General features: G+C 55.6%; 1 protein-coding gene across 1 annotated transcript in view; it reads left to right on the plus strand.

Annotated features, from left to right (window-relative positions):
* Window positions 1-21,934, plus strand: part of CDH22 (cadherin 22) — a 68,664-nt gene that overhangs the window by 37,022 nt on the left and 9,708 nt on the right. The window contains 2 exon segments of the mRNA XM_006091354.3: window positions 1,802-2,055; window positions 11,445-11,578. Of these exon segments, the coding sequence (XP_006091416.1) occupies window positions 1,802-2,055; window positions 11,445-11,578 (388 nt within the window).

Here is a 21,934-nt window from a genome sequence, read left to right on the forward strand (position 1 = left end):
TGCACCAGGCCTCTAGTTTATAATAAAGTGTTTACAATGTGCCAGGCACCCTTCACCTGCTTTCCATGTATTAATTCATTCCATCCCTACATCGTCTCTTTGAGGTACTATCATTGTCCATTTCATAGACTCCAAGGAGTTCCATCCTGTGCATCCAAGGTCATGCATCTTGCAGAGCAGAGTAGGGATGTGGGCCCAGGCAGTCTGGCTCCAGAATCCACCCTTTTAAACACTATGTGGTTTTCAGTCTTCTGATCTCACTGTACAGTGAGTCTCCGCACTGTAAGATGGGGAATTGGAGGCCCAGAGAGGCACAGTATCACAGAGCAGTAGAATCAGGCTCCATCCCCAGCCGTGGGGCTTCAGCATAGCACTTGCTTGCTCTCACCCCCAGTGCTGCGCCCACCCCCCACCCCCCCACTCAGGGCCTCTCCCTCCAGCTCCAACACTGGCGCCTAAGGTGTCTCTGTGGAGTCAGTGCTGGCTCAGGGAGCAGAGCCCTGCCTGATTGATGACCTGGCTCCAGAACCCATCGCTCACTCTCAGGCCAGGCCACTGCCTGCCTCCCTGCATCCTGATTTCCCAGGCAACAGGAAGGAGGGAGGAAGGAGGTGGCAATTTTTGCTGCTGGAAAAGGTGGGGGGTGGGAGGTTCTGAGAGGAAAGGCGGGTCCCTACACACCAGGCTAATCTCTAGGAAGGTCACCCTTGTACTCAGAGAGCTCCCCCACCACGCAACTGAGGTGCCTGCAGCCCCACCATGGCAATTTCTCTTTGCTGTCAGGCGGCGATTTTCAGCCTTTTTCATCTCATGGCACACATAAACTAATTACTAAAATTCTGCGGCGTACCACACAACATATTATAATTTTTGCCGATCTGACAAAAAGATAGGTATGATCTTGATTCGTTCACACTGGATGGTTATTGTTGTGTTGGCTCTTGTCATTTTTTTCTTTGACAATCTAAGGGGAAAGAGGTCAGTGCCCCTGACTAAATAGTCAGGTATTGCCGGTGTTAAAAATTCTTGCGGCACAGCGACTGAAAACCGCTACTGTGAGGCATTGTCTTTAGAAGGCCAGAGCCAACACAGCCCCGGAGCTCATTCATCAGAGGGTCACCCATCAGCACTCCCGATGAGAAGCGGGGCTCAGTGTGGGCTTAGCCAGCTCTCTGGGAAAGCTCTAAGGCAGCCTGGCTTAGCCGGCTCAACTCGCATTAGCTGCTGCCGCCTATGTACCAGGGAATATGGCCTCTAATCCTCCCACCTGGGGCCCAGAGCAGCCAAATAGATGCCCACAAACACACAGCTGGGCAGCAGCAGAGCCACCACCCTTTCCTCTTGTGGGGTAAGGACTTGGGAGCCGCACTGCCTGGGTTTGAATCTAGCCTCCGCCAATGACTGCCTAAGTGATCTTGGGCAAGTTACAGACTTCTAGACCTCAGTTTCTTCATGTGTGAAATGAGATAACAATACAAGCCTCGAGGGGTGTTGTAAAATTAGATAAGTTAATATGTTTAAAGCCCTGGCACACAGTAGGCGCTTTGTAAATTAAGAAATGAAATGTCCCAACATACTGTGCTGAGTAGTGAAAGTCAGGATGTTAGTACGGTTTAGCCCTGAGTGTCTGTGTCCCAAGGCAAGAGGGTCCTGCAGGGACCTGTAACCAGAGAGCAGTGGGTCTGCACATGGCCTGGGGCCAGCCCTCCCTCTGGGTCCACCTCGGGAGTGGGGGGTGGGGGGGTCAGTCAGGGCCCCAGGGGACCCCGCCCCCTCACTGGCCCACTGCTTCCTCCTCCAGCGCCTGGACTTCGAGTCCCAGCCGGTGCACACGGTGGTCCTGGAGGCCCTCAACAAGTTCGTGGACCCCCGCTTCGCTGACCTGGGCACATTCCGCGACCAGGCGATTGTGCGCGTGACGGTGACCGACGTGGACGAGCCCCCCGAGTTCCGGCCGCCCTCCGGCCTCCTGGAGGTGCAGGAGGACGCGCAGGTGGGCTCCCTGGTCGGCGTGGTGACTGCGCGGGACCCCGACGCCGCCAACCGGCCCGTCCGGTGAGACCCCCGCCCGGGGCCACGCCTGCTGCCTGCTCTCCAGCTACCGCCCCTGCACTCGTGTGGGCCGAGCGGGAGGGGGCCGGGTCGGGAGGGAAGGAGGAGATGCTGGATGGGGGGAGGGGAGAGAGAGAGGGCACAGCTGGAGTTCTGAGACAAAGGAAGCCCCTGTGAGGTCGGTCACAGATAGGCCAGGGACTCAGGGCCAAGTGGAGGTGCCCCTGACTCCCAGCTCCACTGTCTTGCCCCAGCTCTCCCTCTCCACTGCTCCCTGGATCCCCCCTAGACACCTCAGACTCCCGTTTGGAACTGAGCTCTCAGCTGCTCCCGGAAAAACAAACAAACAACAACAAAAAACCCACTCCTTTCTTCCAGTTCCATCAAAAAATGTTGGCGACATCCTCAACTCCCGTCTTTCTCACCGCCCTCCAAGCCATCAGCCGACTCTGTCATCTCCCCTTTAAACACATCCAGAATCTGACTGCTTCTCACCCCCTCCCGCCGCCCCTGAGCCTGGCTCCTCTTCCTCTCGCCAGGATTGTCACAGTTGCCCTTGGGTCTCCCTGCTCCTGCCCTCACCCCTCTGGAACCTAGAATCGGCACAGGGCCAGGTTGAAACAGCTCAAATGTAAATCAGAGCATGGCCCTCCTCTGCCCCACGCCCTCACCTCTCTGGCTCAGAATAAGAACAAGCCCTGACAATGACCTCCAGACCCTGTGAGCTGTGGCCTCGCGGTAAACCTCTCAGACACCCCCACACACACAGCCCTCCTTCCTGCTCGCAGGCTCCAAGGTACACCAAGCTCACCTCTGCCTCAGGGCCTTTGCCGCTGCTGATCCCCCGCCCGAATGTTTTCACCTGAACACGGCCAGGACTTGTCCTCTCACTTCCTCCAGGTCTCTGCTCAAGCGCGAGGCCTCCTCAGTGAAGCCTCCCCTGACACCCTTTTTACAGTGTCAGCCCTACCTCATCCCCAGCCCCAACCCTTCAGATCGCCTTTCCTCTTTCCCATGGTCCTCGTTCGCCTTCACCATCTAACACACCGCCTGTTCTCTAATGACTTTGTTTGTCTCTCCCATGGAAAGATACGCTCCATGAGGGTGAGGACTTATGCCTGTGTGTTCACCACTGTATCCTCGGGGTTTGGCCCGATGCCCAGCACTCAGTGGACACACACTGAATGTGTGGTGAGTGGGTGAAATGTGAAAAGAGACGGACTGAGGAAAGAGACAGAGAGAGAGAGACACTCGTGGAGATGTGGGAAGGCGAACAATGAGAGGAAGAGATGTGAGAGAGAGGAGAGCCAGTAGAACGAGGACAAGAGTAGCTAAGAGAGACATGGACCTCCCTGGCAAGATAGAGACAGACACAGGTAGAGAGAGGGGCAGAGCCGGGATGGAGACAGGAGGGTAGAGGGGAGGGGAGACGGGGTTGGGGAACCCCTGACGGTGGCTTTGGTTGGAAGAGGTCGGATAGAATAGAAAGGGAAAAGGGTTGTAGAAGAACCTGATCCAGTGGGGGAGGTCAAGGGTGGAGGGGATGGCTACCATTGCACAGATGAGAAGGAGTTCCTGGAGCCCCCTGCGTCCCCGCTACACCCCCTGTACATCGTCAGTGAATGACCTCTGAGCCCACCGTATGCCCAGCTCTGTGCTGAGCACTGGAGAGAGAGGGGAGGGAAGTTAGTCTGACAGGAATCCAGATGGGTGACAAGCCCTCGTCATCTGTGTGACGGCTGTGTCTTGGAGATGGAAGTGCACACGCAACCTGTGCAACCTTATGTGGCAGCCCCAGGTGAGGACACAGACACCATCCTACTAGCTGCCCAGCGGCTCCCAGACCGGGTGATACCCTCCGGGCTCGGGAGCCAAGTCCTAGAGGCGACAGGAATGGAGCTGGGCTGAGTACCTGGGTCTGGTCAGATGTAAACATGAGGGACGAGCATTCCAGCAGAGGAACGGCATGTGCAGACGTACGGAGGCAGAGGAGTGGTTGTGTGCCTGGGAAGAGCGGGCTGTGATAGCTACAGTGGCCTGAGGAGTGAGCAGCCAAGGTAAAATCTGACGGGCCTCCAGGGCAGGCTGAGGAGCTCAGACTCTGTCCCTGGGCTGGCTGTACCCTTCTTGTGGCCACAGCTGTCCTGCCTTTGAACTCCTCCACCGCCCTTCCACCCAGGCTGTTGGCACAGTCTTTCAACCTCCCCCTCAGCCTCTGGCTGGGCCCCAGACCTTGGGGCAGGTGGGAGGGCATTCTCACCATTTGCCAGGAAACTGAGGCCCAGAGAGAGGAGGAGGCTTCCCTGGGCTCTCACAGTGAGGTAAGAGCCAGGAGTAGGAGCCGACTCCTTGCCTCCCAGGTCAGTGCTCCCGCCCACCTGCTCCCCTCCTCTCCAATATCGCTCTCTGTACCCCTTCAGTCATCTCCCTCCTCCGCCCCTCCCTTCCCGCCTGCTTTTATCAGCACTGAAAGGGCCAACTTTGAAACCTTCTTTCATCTCTCCTTCTGGCCCCTTCCCTGGGGCTCCTCAGATGTGGAGGCGGTGAGAACCTTGAGACAGGTCCAATTTAACACCACAAACATTTACCCAACTCCTCCTCCGTGCCAGGCCCTGAGCCAGGCCTGGGGACACCACCGAGATGACTCAGCCAAGGGCAGAGCTGGAGAAGGGTGCCTAGTCTGTAGAGACAAACATAGAAAAGGAAGCCAGTGAGAGGCTAGGGAGACAGAGACGGGTCCTCAGAGGCCACACGTGCTCCCGAGGGCCTGGCTTATGTCCCAGCTCCCTAGTTCCTAGGGTCATGGATTCAGCCAACACCTATGAATTGAGTCGTGTCCAGCATTGTTCCAGGAAATGCAGAAATGGTGATGACCCTATCCCTGACCACATGGGCTTTGCCTTCTCCTGAGGGGAGACAGTCAACAAGTGATACATGGGATCATCTACATATATAAAAGCCTAAGTGACTGTTACAACTGGTCGATCGGTAGCTATGATGATGCACTGACCACCAGGGGACAGACACTCAACACAGGAGCTCTCCCCTGATAGTCAGTGAGCTCCCACAGCCAACCTCCCGTGCTCCGCCCCCCCTTCGGCAGGCCCCAATAGGCCCCAATCGCTGGCCAGGCCGAGGGACCTCACCTGTACACGAATTCATGCACCGGGCCTCTAGTTGCTTATAAGAGCTATGAAGGAAATAGAGTCGTAGGATAGGGGGTTTGCAGGCCACAGGGAGCTATTTGGATTGACCTATCAAGGAGTTGATAAATGAGCTGAGATTATATGGTAAAGAGAGCCAACCATGCAAAGACGTGGGGAAGTGCAGGTGCAAAGGTCCTGAGGCAGGAACAAGCATCGTGTGTTCCTGGAAATGAAGGCATGAAGTGGTATCCTGGGAGGTTTGGCCTTGCACAGTAGGCGCCTGGGAAATACAGAACTGCATGTACAGGATGGTTTTTCTGAGTCCCGGCGCGGGGGAGATGGAAGGTGCCACACAGGGTTGCATCTGTGCTTCAGAATCTATTTTACTCGTTTTACAGATGAAGAAACTGAAGGTCAGAGAGGAGAAGTGACTCATCCAGTGTCACTCATCCTGAAAGGGAAAGGAATGGGCTTTAACCCATGATTGTCCCTTCTTGAGTCCATCCTCCTGCCGTATCGCCCCTGCTGTTACTCTCTCTCTGTGGTTAACGCAGTGGCCAAACTTGTGCCGTGCCTTCCCCAGTGCATGAGGCACAGAGATGAGTCAGACATGGGTCAACGGAAAGACTAGGCTGCCATGTATATGAATCTGGTGACAGATCTAAGTCTGAGTGGGTTTGGGCTGAGACAGGGGCGTGAGGACTAAAGAGTTTCAGGGAGGGGCGAGTTCTCTCTCATCAAGGAGAGACGTGAACACAGGCTTCCCCCAGGTGGCCTCACAGGGCCAGAAAGGATGAAGTGGAATAGGAAGGGGGCACCCCGGGGTGGAGTGATGGTGAGGGCCAGGGGGTAGGAGCAGAATCATGGAGCCAGGAGGTTACGTTCAGGAGCAGGAAGATCAGCTAGATGAGCTCACATGAGAGGGGTTGGGGGATGAGGACAGGGATAGGCTGTGAAGGACCTTGATGTCAGGTGAGGGAGTGGGGTTTGATCCCTCGGCAGTGGGCAGCCTTGGATAAAGCTCTCGAGGGAGGAAGGAAAGTGTTCCGATGGGCCCAACTCTGGAAGAGGCAGCCATGTGAGTCTCCTTTGAACATCAGAAACAGGAAAGCCCACCCCGGACCCGAGGGAGAGAACCCTAATGTGCTCCAGCACTCCACAGTGGGTGCGGCAGAACGGGCGTGGGCTTTGGGATCACGAAGATCTGGTCTGAATCCCAGTTCAGTTGTAGAGTCCTGGGGAAATCCCTGCCCCGCTCCCAGCCTGTTTTCCCATCTCTAAGACGGGCATCGTGATCGTACCTGCCTCATTCATTTGCTCAAAGAATGGGCATGTAGTGTCTACTAGGCTCCAGGTTCTGTGCTTGGTGCTCCCAGGGCCGGAGGGAGGATTACGGGTTTGGATATTACCATTTTCCTTGGTGGTCTGGACACTGTTTCTCCCCTTCGTTCTGCGACCAGTACTAACCACATACAAATGTCTAGGCATCGTGTGTAGGCTTTGAAGTGTGCCTTAAGGGTGATGGGGAAGAGGGAAAGAGTCGCAGGCAGGAGGGAGTGAGCAGAGAGAAATCCCTGGATTTGGGGAGGCAGCCCTTTCATAGCTAAAGGGTGCCCCCCGCTTGTAGCTCAGGTAGGGTCTGCATTGTTCAGCCTGCTGCGTGTGTGTGTACATGAGCCCACACACAGGAGCACCAGGAAGGCTGTACACAGCAGAACCTGCAGACTTTCATGTTTATTATGCCTGTGTGCACTGTCTGTCTATGCACATATGTATGTGGTGTCCATGCCCGCCCGCGCGCACCCCAGACAGGGAGCAGTACCCTCCCCACCCTACCCTGGGCAGCCTGTGTGGCATGTGGGCGCTGGCAGGTGTACCTGGGTGGCCCTAAGGAGGGTCTCCTAGACCTGCGGCTCTGGACAGACGTGGCCGAGGAACTCGACTCTGCCACTAACCAGCCCTTTTGCCCCAGGGCTAGAAACCTGGCTTCTCTGAGCCTCAGTTTCCTCATCTGTAGAATGGGGTGAGAGTGCCTGGGAGGATTTGAGGAGCTTAACGCATAAAGCCTTTACACAGGCCTGGCACAAAGTCTTGCTTGGCAAATAAAAGGAAGAGCCCGTTGGTACATGACATGGCAGGTGCCCACTGCTGTTATGTGTTTTATTGGTAGTCACTTGTCTGATCTCACAACCAGCCTGTGAAGTGGGTACCATCATCACTATCACCGTCTCCATTTTTAAGAGGAGGAAACTGAAGAAGAGAGAGATTAAATGACTTGCCCAAAGTCACACAGCCAGGTTTCAAACCCAGGCAGGTGGGCGCCAGATCTGCACTCCTGCCCACCCCTCACCCCCCAGGCCTCCCTTGCACACGTGTGGGCACGCGCTCACTAGCTGACATGCCATGTTCTCTCACTGCACTCTCCCACCCCCGCCTGCTCTGGTCCCCCTTCCTGCTTTCCAGGTCCTGGCTGACCGATGAGAAGCAGGATAGTGAGATTTGAACAGAATCTTATAGACCAGTGGTCAGCAAACTGCGGCCCCTTGAGTGTGGCTCTTCCACAAAATACCACGTGCGGGCGTGCACATACAGTGCGATTGAAACTTCGTGGCCACACTCAAGGGGCCAAAGAGCCGCATGTGGCTCGAGAGCCGCAGTTTGCCGACCACTGTTCTAGACCCACGGGGGCCTCCTATCTTCTCAGGCCACTTGGCAATCCTCCAACGTCCATACATGGCTCCTCCCATTCCCAAGCACGCAGACCACACACTGGTTGGAGGGACTTCTGTGTACCCCTCGCCAGGCATTTCTGAATAAAAATTAGAATAACAATAATTCTCGCCCACGAAGTAATTTTCCTGGAACTCCAGCTCGATATTTACTCCTCCCAACTGGCCAGGTAGGATTATCATCTTTATTTTATTTTTATTTTTTTTAAATATATTTTATTGATTTTTCACAGAGAGGAAGGGAGAGAGATAGAGAGAGTTAGAAAGATCGATGAGAGAGAAACATCGATCAGCTGCATCTTGCACATCCCCCACCAGGGATGTGCCCGCAACCCAGGTACATGCCCTTGACCGGAATCGAACCCGGGACCCTTCAGTCCGCAGGCCGACGCTCTATCCACTGAGCCAAACCGGTTTCGGCTATCATCTTTATTTTGCTGAAAATTAGGCTCAAAGAAGGAAGTGACTTACCTGGGTCAACCTGGGCCTGGATCCAGACTCAGGGCTGAGCAGCTGCCTCTTAAACCTTTGCTCTTCCGACTGTAACACAGTATCTCACACACACAGACACGCACACCACTCACCTAGTCAAGCCAAACACACTTTCCACCCACCACGCAGACCAGACACACAACTCATGCCCCTGCACGTGTGGCACACAAGCCTCTGCCCACCCCACGCTGCCCCCACGCTTGTCAGGCCACACTCCTTGCCACATGCCGTGCCCATCCCCCTACCCTCCCACTCACTGGCTGGCTCCCTGAGCTGGAACAAAACCACCTGGGCTCAGCCAACCACAGTGACCTGCAGCCCCAAGTCCTTAGCTGGTTAATAGCGGCCCCTCCCCCTTGGCCTTGGGAACAGCTGCCTCCACTTAGATTCCAGGCCCCCCTTCCTCTCTGGGAAGGAACAAAAGAGAAAAGCTGGAGGGGAGGAGGATTGGAGGAGGGAAAGGAGAGGAGCGAGTGAGCAGAAAGGAGGGATGAGGAGAAGCAATAGGAGGCAGTGGGCAACCTCCCACAAGCCCTGCCTCATGCCCAACCCCGATCCCCTCATCAGGAGCCCCAGGTTGTGTCACTCCCCTGGACTCCATTCTCCTGCCTGAAAATTCAGGAGGAGGTCTCCATAGTCCCTTCCAGCTGAGCTGACACTCAGAGGCTGCTTCTACCTTCTTTGGATGCAGACATCTGACAGGGCCGGGCTGGGGGCAAAGGGGACCTGAGGCTCCACGTGCTGCCGCTGTGGATGGGTCAACAGCTAGAAAGAACTCTGGTCTAGAGTCCCAAATGCGGGTACGAATCCCAGTTCTGTGACAGTCCCTGTGCAACCTTGGACAGGGTCATCACTGGCCCATATGGCACTCTTGAGAAGATGCTCCCTGGGCGAGGACACACGACTTGGCAAGCAGGACACTGGCTGGACTTCACCCCCACTTCCCCCTTCAGCCTGGCACCTTTGTCAGGACACACTGGCGGTCTTACACTTGGCAGGTGTCCTCTCTGAGCCTCAGTGTCTTCATCTGCAAAACAGGGAGATGCTATCAGCCTTACGGGATGCCAGGCACGACCTCATTTGTCTCGTTTGCCCCTTTATTCCCAGGACCTAAAACAGAGCAGCACAGAGAAGGCACTCCGTTAATGGCTGGGCGTACAGGAATGAATGGAGGGCTGGCTAGAGGAAAAGCAAGCTGCAAACTATTTGAACCTTCCCACACACAATCACCCACAGGACCGAGGCTGGTCAGGGGCAAGGCCGGTGTTGGCTTAGCAGTTTAGGGTTAAGAAAAGGCACTAAATGGGACTCAGGAGACGGGCTGCACTGCCCACTATGGCCGTGTGCACAGCCCTTGCCGTTCCCCACAGCCTTCAGCTCCACGACCACAGTAACTATGAAAAGAATAGCGCTGGCCGGTGTGGCTCCGTTGGTTGGAGCATCGTCACATATAAGTGATGAAAGGTTGCTGGTTCGACTCCCAGTCAGGACATGTACCTAGGTTGCAGGTTCGCCCCCTGGTTGGGGCACAGTACGGAAGGCAACTAATCTATGTGTCTTCTCTCTCTCTCTCTCTCTCTCTCTCTCTCTCTCCCCCCCCTACCCCTCTCTCTAAAAATTAAGCATATCCTCAGGTGAGGATTAATTAATTTTTTTTAATAAGAAGGGCTGTCACCTATGCCCAGATCTGTGAATCACCTCCTACAGTCCACACCAGTGGCAGGTATTAATCACACCCTTCCCCAGGTAAGCACACAGAGGCCACGGAGGCCCAGTGACTTGTCCAAGGTCACACAGACAGAATAAGTAGCAGTGGACTCCTCTCAGACCTGTGCAGTCCCACTGGGTGTCATCATCCCCGTTCAGCAGACGAGGAAACGGAGGCCCATAGAAGTTTGGTAATGCAGCCAAGGCCCCATTGAAGGGTCATGTCAGGGCTTTGGGCTCCCAGCAGGGGTGTTTCTGGTGGTCTTGCCCACTCTGGGAGGTGGGGAAAGGGCCCCTCTTCTCCTGCTGGGAGGCGGGGGGGGCAGGGGCAGAGCCTCAGGCTGAACCCTGCCCACCAGGCGGCTTTGTCCTGCCGCACAAAGAGCCCTTGCTTGGCATTCGAGGCCTTTGTGGGCCACGCAGCCTGGCGGCACCCGCCTGCGTTATCAGCTCAGGAAGCGTCAGCCAGCGCTGGCGGGGCCTCTCTGGGCTGCCGCCCGAGACATGTGTTGGACACGGGCCTTTCAGGCCTGGAGCCGCCACACAAAGGCCCGGGAAGAAGGCAGAACAAAGGGCTTTTTCACTGGGCAGCTGAAAGCCGCAGATTAGTTCCTGCATGCTGTGCAGGCAGGGCGGGAGGGGGCAGCCAGCCGGCTCCTCCCCGAGACCCACTAGATGCAGCATCACTCGCCCAAGTCCCTGATCGGGGGCTTCCACGCCCAGGCAGCCAGAGAGAGCCTCGTGACCCAGAGCCCACCCCTTTTCCCTGCTCAGAATTCCTCCTGGCCCCCCGTCCCTGTCCAACCTCTGAATCCTGTGGCCTGCGTGTTCTGGTGCCTAACTCTCCCCTTCCCTGTTCTAACCGTTTTGCATCATTTTCCCTTTCCTGAATAATTCTCACCACCTACCTTTGCACCCTCTGTTCCCCCTGCCCCATAAACAGCTTCCCCCTTCTCAGGCCCAATTCCAGGATCACTGCTTAAAGAAACATAAGAATCGTATATCCAGCGAGTGTTAACTCCCTTCAGTGACTCTGCCTACTTCCAGCCCTTGAAACAGCCGTTAGCCCAGTTACCCAATGAAGAGACTGAGGCTCAGAAACGCTGAGGCTGCCAGTGGGCACACAGCAGGCACCCAGTGCAGCTGAGATGCAAACCCAGAACCTTTCCACCCTCCTCTGGTGGAAAGGCTTGCTCTGCTCCTTGTGCCTCCCACGCAGGTGTCCTTCTTGGCGATAGGGCAGGGCAGGGCGAGGGACATGGCGCGGGTTCCATCTGGTGCCGGCGCACCTCAGTCAGCCCCGCCCTGCCTCCATCAGGTATGCCATTGACCGAGACTCGGATTTGGACCAGATCTTTGACATCGATGCGGACACAGGTGCCATCGTGACGGGCAAGGGACTGGACCGTGAGACTGCCGGCTGGCACAACATCACGGTGCTGGCCATGGAGGGGGCAGGATGGAGAGAAGGGTGAGGGCTGGGGGGCAGGGTGAGGCGGGGCAAAGAGGAAGAACCCTGCAAAGATGGCAGAGTGGGAGGAAGGCAAAAGTCAGTGGGCAGGCCCAGCCGCTGTGGCTCAGTTGTTGAGTGTTGACGTATGAACCAGGAGGTCATGGTTTGATTCCCAGTCAGGTCACATGCTCCGGTTGCAGGCTCAATGCCCAGTAGGGGGCGTGCAGGAGATAACAATTAATGACTCTCATCATTGATGTTTCTCTCCCTTTCCTTTCCTCTCTGAAATCAATAAAAATATATATTTTTAAAAGGCAATGGGCAGGAACAGAGAAATGTGGGAAGGATCCAGGCCAAAATAGCAGGGCCAGTCTTGAGGCTGGTTTCTTCCCTCAGCATTTATTGAGCACCCACTGCGTACCAAGTCCTGTGTTACAGGCTGAGGATACAGCCCTGAACAAGACAGACAGGCTTCTGTCTTCCTGGGGGAAGCGAGCCTGTGAACAAATGGAGAGAAAAGGTGGACATCGAGTCAAGGGAGAGAAGAGAGCAGGGGAAGGCGGGGGGTCGGGGGTTGTTTCTCTTAAGAGAAGGCCTCTCTGGGAAAGAGGCATTTCAACAGAGACCTCAGTAAACTGAGGAGTCATGCTGATATCTAAGCGAAGAGTGTTCCGGCAGGAGGAACAGCCAGTGCAAACCCTCTGAGGTGGCAGTTTGCTTGGCCTGTTGCAGGGTCAGCAAGGAGGCCAGTGTGTAGTGAGGGGCAGAGTGGTCAGTCATTGTAGGGTCTTCGGCCTTTACTCCAAGTGAGGTGGGAGTTGGTGGGGAGAGTTAAGCAGAGAAGGCCGAAGTCTGACAGGGTGCCTCTGGCTGCTGCATTGAGAATGGAAAGCAGGGATCCGCTAGCCAAATGCCAGGGTGCAAGGAGGACACGCCAGTGGCCTGGCCCAGGGCAGGAGCTATGGAGGAGGGAAGAAGTGGTCAGCTTTCAGAGACAGGATGAAGGGAGAGCCAGCAGGACCTGCCGAGGATGGTGTGGAACTAAGAGATGGAGAGAGGTCACGGAGGGCTCCCAGGTGCTTGGCCTGAGTTTCCAGAAGAGGAAAGAGTGTGTGTGTGTGTGTGTGTGTGTGTGTGTGTGTGTCACAGGCACACTTTGGTGCCGCTGGGAAGGAGTGTGAACTGGGAGAGAAAGGCGGGGGAGTCCTGAGACATGGGGTCCAGATAAGTAAGGCCATTGAGGTGAGGAGCTAAGAGCAGAGGGATTCACGGAGCCGCAGGAGAGGGGAGAGGGCAGCTGCAGGCCTCCGCCATAGCCACACGAGGCTGCCCAGACCTGCTCTCCAAGCTCCCACACCCTGGCAGCTGTCAAGGTCTCAGAAGCCAGCAGAGCCGCCAGTCAGCAATCATGACAACAGGAGTCCTCGGTCTCTGAGCCTCAGGCGGCCGATTTTCAAACTCCCCTCCGCACCTCCTAGGCCCCAAGCCCCTCCTGGCCCTGTGAGCCTCCTGCCTTCTCCTCCTTCCGCAGCTGCCCTCCCACTTTGCAGGCCCCACCAGCCATCCCAGGGCTGGGGCCGAGGAAGTCCCTAGGCTGAAGTTCCCTTCGTCTCTTTCAACTTCAGTTTAAAAGAAAATACAAAGCTGGCTCAAACCTCAGTGCCTGCTGCTCCCAAGCCTTTGAATCCACTCTGCCACCACATGAAAGGCCAGTAACAAAGGTGGCTGGAGAGGAAGTGGCGGCTGGGCTGGGGAGAAGACAGCTCCCCCCCTTGCCTCCCTGAACTGCTCCCTGGGCAGCCAGGGGGACTGGCCAGGCTGCTGGACAGAGATGCCTCCTCTCCCTCCCACAAACATCTCCTCCAGCAGCCGTCACACCACCTGATGGCCCACCCACCACAGCACAGCACAGCCGCTCCTGGGGAAAGTGGGTCCCTGTCAGAGAGCAGCTAGAGCAGCATAGAAAAGCCGCATCGCTGCCGTTCCACCGGCGGAAGAATGTGGGGGACTCTCCCCCATAAACATTTACAGTGTTTACCTAATGCACATTCAGGGCTAGTCGCTTTCTAGCAATTACTTTTCTCGAATCATAATCAGTAACAGATCAGCACCCGTTTTACTGTTGGGAAAATTGAGGCTCCGAAAGTTAGGAGACGTGCCCAAAGATGTGCAGTGACAGAGCTGGGATTTGGACCAAGTCTACCCGGCTCCCAACACAGTATTGCTGTGTGGGCCCCCTTCCCCTGGTACTCGCTGCTCTCTGCGCCCACCCCTGTCCCACCCACCAGTCCCCAACTACTGACCATGGGGAAGGGGAAGACTGGTCACTGGGCTAGAGACACCCCCACCTCTGAGTTGTATTCCATAACCCCTGCCCAGCCCTCACCAGGATACTCATCAGTGGGGAAAGGAATGGCTCCCACTGCACAGTGCGGGTGGGGGATTAAGTAGGAAAATGCAAGGAGAGAACTTAGCCCAGTACTTACTAAGTGCTCAGTTAGTGGGACCTATCGATCTTGACTATGCACGTCACTTACGCACTGACTCTGTGCCAGGCACTGTACAGTGACGTGCTCACTGAATCTTCCCCCTAAGAGGTGTCGAGTCTGCTGTATCCCCAGTGTGTGGACGGGGACACTGAGGCTCAGAGAGGTGAAGCCATTGGTCCAAATCTCCAGCCCCAGCCAGTCTGACTCCAGAGCCCAGCTCTCACCCACTGCCCCTCAAGTCCTAATTCCTTGGTGCCCGGCAGAGGTTCCTGGGGGAACAGCCATGGCCCCAAGGTCACAGAGCAAGTCCATGTGGGGCCAGGGCTCCCCCCAGGCCTGTGCTGGCAGCCTGCGGGAGCCCCCGTGCAGTGCCGAGGGGCCTGCCCTCCTGCGCCGCGGGCGAAGCATCCATTTGACTTCCACAGAAGCAGGGGATGCTCAGGGGTCACCATGCCCCGCCTGCTCTGGGTGCAACAAACATAAGGTGACAAGAATCAGAGGGGAAATATTTATACACAGCGGCCGAGCTGCACGAGCCCCTTGGAGAGCAGCGTGGGAGGGTGGGAGCGCGCCTGTCACACTGGATTACCTCCAGACTCCCAGGCCACTTAGTATGCTGTCTCCCCTCTCCATTCCGCCCATGCCGACGCTCCTTCCCTGACATTATCTTTAACGTTTTGTAATCATGAAATATTAATGACCGATATTGAATTTAAAGTACAATTTGTGTCTGAATCCTTCGGTGGAAAGGGCAGTTGTAAAGGGACAGCCTTCAAAGAGAGGGGGCTGGGGTGCTGGGGGCTGCATCCGGCTCCCTCCTCCAGGGTCGGCAGGCCCTAGGCTGGTCTGGAGGGCAGGCATCCGTGCCCAGGAGAGCCAAGCCTTCATCATTAGCCAGACGCTTCCCCGTCCGAGTCACCCCAAGCCCAGTGGCATCTTACGGCACCCGGTTTTCCCTTTACACCAGAGCGTGTGTTGTGATTTCTAATGTGCTCTCGGGAGTATTCAGTCAGTCTCTCTTCCCCAGGAAACAATGCCTTCTCCCAGGGCAGGGTCTCGTCTGTGTCTCAGCAGTCACACCAGGCCAGGCAGGTAGTAGCCGCGTGTAAATGTTTAATGAATGAATGGCTAAATGGGCGCGCCCACCAGTTAGGACATGATGGAGAGGATCTGGCTCCGCTGCTTGCTTCCAGCTGTGAGTTTGGGCAGGTCACACCCCTCTCGTTGCCTTCGTTTTCTCATCTATAAAATGGTACCGCATTGGATAACTATCAGCGATCGCCGTTTCTATTTATTTGAGGCTTACGATATGCCAGCCGGCATGCTGTAAGCTTTATCATGCCGAGTGCTTTATATAAAACATCTCGTGTCGTGTGCATTAGATTCACGCACGGAAGGCGCCTAGCACAGCTCCTGACTCACAACAGGTGCTTTCACGGCCAGAGAACGAGTCTGAGGGGAGAGGGATGTTGGAGATGGTGGTTTCCAGCCTCCTCACCCCCAGCCCATTTCATTGCTGGGGAGACTGAGCCCAAGGAAGGGAAGCAACTTGCCCAAATCCACCGATGAGGTGGCTTTCTGACTCCCAGGCCCGTGCTCCTTAGGAGGACGAGAGAGGGGTGCCTGCAGGGGCTGGAGGAAGGACCGGGGATGGGGTGAGGGGTTGCAGTGGTTTGAGGGGGCAGAGAGCACTTCTCCTCCAGGGGTAACCCTCCCACACCATGTTTCCCTCAACCAGCGTTCTCTCAGGGCCCCTCACCCACCTGCCCAGGGCTGGGCACTGAGACTTGGGGGGTACACAGGGCCACTGACCTGGGGAGCTCACAGTGGGCAGGGGAGAGACATGTCAACAGTGAGTGGAGTCAGGGGGCAGTGGGCACTCGGGAGGAGCGGGGAGGGTGCCCAGCCAGAGGGAAAGAGGCAGGAAAGCTTTCGCGGAGGAGCGGACGTCTGAGCTGGGTCTCCAAAGCCAAAGAAGCCTTTCTGAGCGGAAAGGGGGCTCGGGTGCTCCCAACACAGAGGCCCTGTGTGCACAGGCCTGGAGGCCTGCTGAGAAGGAGCACACGGGGCGTCCGAGGCTGGGCTGGGAGAGGCTGGCGCAGGCGGGCGAGGGAGCACGCAGAAGTCACTGATGTCCTGTGAGCATCGGTGGGGGTCTTTGAGTAGAAGACTGACTTAGTCAGAGGTGCGGTCCCCAACATTCGGTCGGGTTCAGAGGGGAGGGCAGACAGGAGGGGACCCGCCTGGAGCAGGAGAAAGATGGAGCTGCGAGGAAGACCCGGCTTAGATGCGTGCGGGCGCACCGGCCGGGCGGGCGGGCAGGGCCAGGACGGGTGGAAGAAGTGCCAGGGAGGCCGAGAGTGGAGAAGAGGTTTGGCTCAGCCCTGCATGGAGGGGCCACTTTGGGAGGCAGTGACCTCCCCATCACCAGGGGGTGCAAATCGGGCCTGGGCTCCTCTTGGACTAGGGAACCCCTGGGATCCTCTGCCACCTCAACTGCCTGACATGCCACCAGGAACAAGGGTTTCGTGATGTCCATAGAGTCTCCACAGGACCGCCCGGAGCGTCAGGACCACTCAGCCCTGGGGAGGAAAACCTCCCCACCGCCCCGATTCTAGGGCCCCCATTGCACCCAGACGTCCTCCCCTACCCCCGGGAGGACTGAACCACCCCCAACAAGATCAAAGCCTCCAGTCTCCTTGGGGAAGCCAAACAGATCATCAAAGTCCCCTAGAGACAGAGGAGGGCACCCAACCTCCCACTTCCACTGGAGATGAGTGGGGACAGGGCAGGGTGTGCACGGAGCCCCCTCGTGACAGCTCTGAAGCCCCTCCCCAGAGCACCCCACCTGCTCACCCAGCCCCCCTCACTGTCCCGCCTGCTTGTCTTGGCCGGCTGGTAATTGGGATGATAAATCTTCCTGCCCAGCTGGCCAGCTCTAATCAGAGCCGGGTGTTTTTCGATGCAATTTAATTCCTTTGGGAGGAGGAGGGGCTGATAGATGGTGCAGAAGAGGGTCCAGCTCTGCTCCTGCCCCCACCACAGCCAGTGAGCGGGAAGGAGGTACCTCCGAGCTGCCCCTCCCTCCCTCTCCCCACTCTCATCTCCTCCTCTCTCCCACTCTTGAAGCCTCGATCTCTCTTTCTCTCTGGGCTTCTCTTTCTCTCACAGCCACGGAGAACTTCCAAGTCCAACTCCATTTGTTTTACTGATGAGAAAACCTTGGTCCAGCGATAGAGGCAGGAACAGGGTCACGCAGCACATGGTGCTGGGGTTACAGCAGTAAACACAACAGACAAAAATTCTGCTGACTTCCTAGCGGGGGAGGTGGGCGATGGGCAAGGTAGGCAGGTAGAAACATGGGGGTGTTGACGTGTGCTGTGGGGAGAAATACAGCCGGGGAGGGGGTGTCAGGTGGGAGAGTAAGTTTAAATAAGGTCATCAGGACTTCACCTGATCGGTTTAACAATGGGTTTCACGTTACTTCCTAGTTAGATCTCAACCTAAAGGTCACTGACTCCAGAGAACACATCCCTGTACACCCCCTCCCCAAGTGCGGGACCCCCTGCTCCATGCTCTCACAGCTCCTGAACTTTATCCCTCAGCTCTTTTCAGGGTCTGGAGTACTGTCTGTCCCTGCCACTAGACAGAGACCATGTGGTCTTGCTCACTGTTGTGTCCTTGGTACACAGAAGGGGCTCAATCCGTAATTGTCAGCAAAAACCAGAAGTCTCAGCTCCAAATTGCTCAGTCCATTCCTCCATCTGTTACGCATAAGGGACCCGGGGAGCAAAGTGTAAGAGGCCCACCCACACTGCACAGCCATTCTCTGCCCCAAGTCTGGTCTCTTCCTGAAGCACCCACTGAACTGCTGGGCCCCTCGGCCCCCCAGGGCATCACCTGCCACCTCCCAGATTAATGGGGAGCCAGCACAGGGAAGAACCACCAGGCCGAAGCACGTTTAATTTTAATTTAGGAATCGCTAAGGCTGCAGGCCTGCTCAGCTCTGGGCTGTCAATCAGCCTTCCTCAAGGCTGCATCAATTAGTTTAAAAATATTGAATGTAATTTTGCCTGACACAACATATTGCAGCTACTGCAAAATATAATTTATTTTAGAAGAAGAAATAATTAAACTAATTTGCATGTCAGTCAGCTGAACTGAGATGCCAAAGGCGGGGGGGAGGCCCAGGGGGGATCTGGCCCCTGGAGAGGGCACCTGCTGCTGGGCATTGGGTGGGGTCACTGTGAGCCTGGGTCTGAGCAGTAGGTGCCTCTGGATGGACAAACATCCAGGCAGCTAGAGGGCCCACTGACATTGTACCTAGACCAAGCACTGGACTTGGAGTCAGGAGACTTAGAACCCAACCCAGCTCTGCCGCTGACTTGCCTGGGGCTTTGGGTAAAGTCCTGCCCCTCTCTGGGCCTCAGTTTTCTCATCTACAAAATGGGTGTAACAAGACCTCCTTAACAGGTTGTTTCGAGAATGAAATGAGGTCATAGATAAGAAAGTTTGTTATAAATTGGAAAGTCCTGCACAGAGGTGAAGATTAATGCATGGGTAGGTTCCTTGTTTTGTACCAGAAATATTTAAGGTGGTAAACGTGTGAATTATTATTATCAATTTTTACAAATGATGTTAACCTGGGAAGAAGGCAGTCAGAGGTGAGACATCAGGTTGGACTCCTCCACCTGCCAGTCACTCCAGGGCGGTGGTTGGCAGCCCTTGCTACACATTGGGTTCCTGGAGCTGTTAAAAAAAATGGCAGTGTTGCCCTGACTGGTTTGGCTCAGTGGATGGAGCGTCCTGCAAACTGAAGGGTCCCAGGTTCGGTTCCGGTCAAGGGCACGTACCTTGGTTGCGGGCACATCCCCGGTGGGGGGTGTGCAGGAGGCAGCTGATCGGTGTTTCTCTCTCATTGATGTTTCTAGCTCTCTATCCCTCTCCTTTCCTCTTTGTGAAGAATCAATAAAATATATTTAAAAAAAACAACAACAACAATGGCAGTGGCCAAGCCTTGGGCATCTGTGTGTTTTAAAGGCTTCCCAGGTGACTAATTGCAGCCGGCTGGAGACTGCTGTGATGTCAGGGGCACTGGGTCTTGATTTCAGGGTGGCCCACAAGCTCTGGGGGTTCCAGGCCAGCCCCCAATTTCGGGGTCCCTGGGATAAGCTTTGCAGGTGGCGATGTTGGCAGAGTAGAGGCTCACCTCCTCAGGGTTGATTCAGCTGCCCTGCCTCTTAGATCTGAGACCCTCACTCATGCCCAAGGGTTCAGGGCTCTCTCAAGAGGTGACCTGTGACATTTTAAAAGGGAAGGCAGAACAGCAACAGAATGGTAATTAGGTGGGAAGGAGGATGTGTTAACTAACCGTATCGTGTAACCATTTCACAATCTATACATGTATCAGATCCTCACACATTGTACACCTTCAGCTCACACCATGTTACATGACAATGATATCGCAACAAAGCACGAACGTTTCAAAAAGAAGAGGGAGGAGATACCAGCAAGACCTAAAGAAATGGTGCCATAGGGGGGCTCTCCTGCTGTGGCCCAGTCCTCCCGCGGGGTGGCTGCCCACGGACGGGGAACTTGTCCTAAGGGCTCCTTTCTGCGTGCCCACAGGACTCTGTCTCTTCTCTGGTCCCTGCGCCGCCCCCACTGCAGGGGAGGGTGCCCCCCTACCCTCTCTCTGCCTCCGCGGGTAGAGAGGTGCCTGTTCCTGGCACAGCCTCACCCTCCCCGACTCCAGAAAGCACCACCATCTGTCTGTCTAAGTTCTCCAACACCGCGCTCTTAAAAATAACGGCTCTCCCGGCATTCCCAGTCACGACTCCCATCTCTCACCCCTGGAAAAGCCCCCCTAATCGACGAAGCAGCAGGTCCGAGTGAGCTGAGAAGATAAGGTGCCCCCGGCTAAGGGGAGCTCCAGAGAGGGGTCAGGGTCTGAGTTAATTAAAGACTCACCCGCTTCCTTTGAGGTGGCTGCACCTGCCTCCCCGTCTCCCTTCCTCTCTATCAACACACAGGCAGCCGCAGTCCACATCCAGCGGCCCGGGGTTCAGAGGAAGAGGCAGCCAACCAGTTCCACTCCCCCCAAAACTCCCGGGGCTCCTGGCTGCCTGGAAGCTTCCAGGTTGCCCCCAGAATAGTTCCCTGCCAGGCAGGCCAGAGACCCAGCCCTCGAATCCCTGCTTGAAAGGGGGGTAGTTTCCTGTCCCAGAGGATGTCCTTGAAGAGGAATGAAGTCACGGCTAAGATAGCGGAGGACCGGGCACCAGTGAGCACTCAGAGGTCTGGGGTGCAGCTAGGAAGGGCCACATTCTGGGTGTTGCTCAGAGAGGACAGGCTGGGTGAGGGGTCCCAACATCCTAGTCACTTGATGTCACTGCTGAACAGCCCTGAGCGTGTTTGCTTATGCAACAGATCCTTATGCAGCACCTGCTGTGTTGCACGCACAGTTTCAAGGGCTTTACAGATAGTAACTCAGTCTGTCCCCTTAGCCAACCCATAGCTACTAACCCCCTTTTGCTGGGGAGAAAACTGAGGCACAGAGAAGACAAGTCACGTTGCATGGATCACACAGCGGCTAAATGGCGGTGTTGGGCCCTAGCTGGTTTGGCTCAGTGGATAGAGCATCGGCCTGCAGGCCAGAGGGTCCCAGGTTCGATTCCAGTCAAGGACACGTACCTTGGTTGCAGGCTCCTCCCTGGCCTGGGCCCTGGACCGGGCACATGCAGGAGGCAACCAATCAGTGTGTTCCTCTCACATTGATGTTTCTCTCTGCCTTTCCCTCTCTCTTCTATCTCTAAAGTCAAAGGAAAAATATCCTCGGGTGAGGATTAACAACAACAAAGTGATGGTGTTGGGATCGGAACCACAAGGCTCCAGAGTTCTAGATCTTAATCACTATGCTCCCTTCGTTCTCTGGTGTGGAAACTCATATCAGAGAGGAAAGGTCTTACCCAAGATCAAGCACAGGGTCAAGGACCGAGCCCTGCCGGGAACTCAAACCTCTTTCCATCTGAATCCTTCCGGTTTCATTCATTTGTTCAACAAATGTATTAGGACCTACTCTGCGTCGTATCCCACAGTGTTGAAGTCATACGACAGAGGCCTTGACCTCAAAGACATCCCAGTGGGAGGAGTGGGGACTTGATGGTTTTGCTGAGGACCCTGCCAAGACCGGAGGTGGACTTGTCACACCCTCTCAGGGTCAGGTCTTGAAAGACAGAGATTTGGGGCTCAGTTGCCAGCTGACCAATCTTTAAACTTTTCCATGTTGGAGTTTCTCTTCGGCACCATGGGGATATAATTGTACCAAACCACAGGGTTTCTACAAGGATACCTGAAATAATGGGCATGACTGCTCCAGGTGTGTTCTGTTCACTCCATGGTGATGGACAGAGCTGGCGACGATGCTGGTAGTGTTGTTGGAGGCGGGAGTGGGGTGGTGGTGTGATGGTGTGATGGTGATGATGGTGGGGCTGATGATGTGGTAGGGCTGAGGTGGTGATAGTGACGGCCTTCGTGTTTGTGATGACGGTAGAGATAATGAAGGTGGTGGTGGTGGTGATAATTCTAATGGTGACAGTAGAGCTGGTGGTGATCGAATAGTGATGGTAATAGAGCTGTGGTGATGGCATTGACGAGGGTAATAGTGATGAGGGTGGAGATGGTGGTACTGATAGTTATATTGGCAGAGGTGGCAATTGTAATACTAATGGTGGTCGTGGTAATAGTAATGGTGATATTGACAGGGGTGATGGTGGAGATGGTGATGGTGTTGGTGATGGCCTGGGTGGTATTGGTGGTTACCGTGGTGAAGGCTGTGATGATGATGCCAGTGGTGCCAATGCTAAT

The sequence above is a fragment of the Myotis lucifugus genome, unplaced genomic scaffold, assembly GCF_000147115.1.
Source record: "Myotis lucifugus unplaced genomic scaffold, Myoluc2.0 scaffold_90, whole genome shotgun sequence".
Taxonomy (NCBI): Eukaryota; Metazoa; Chordata; class Mammalia; order Chiroptera; family Vespertilionidae; genus Myotis; species Myotis lucifugus.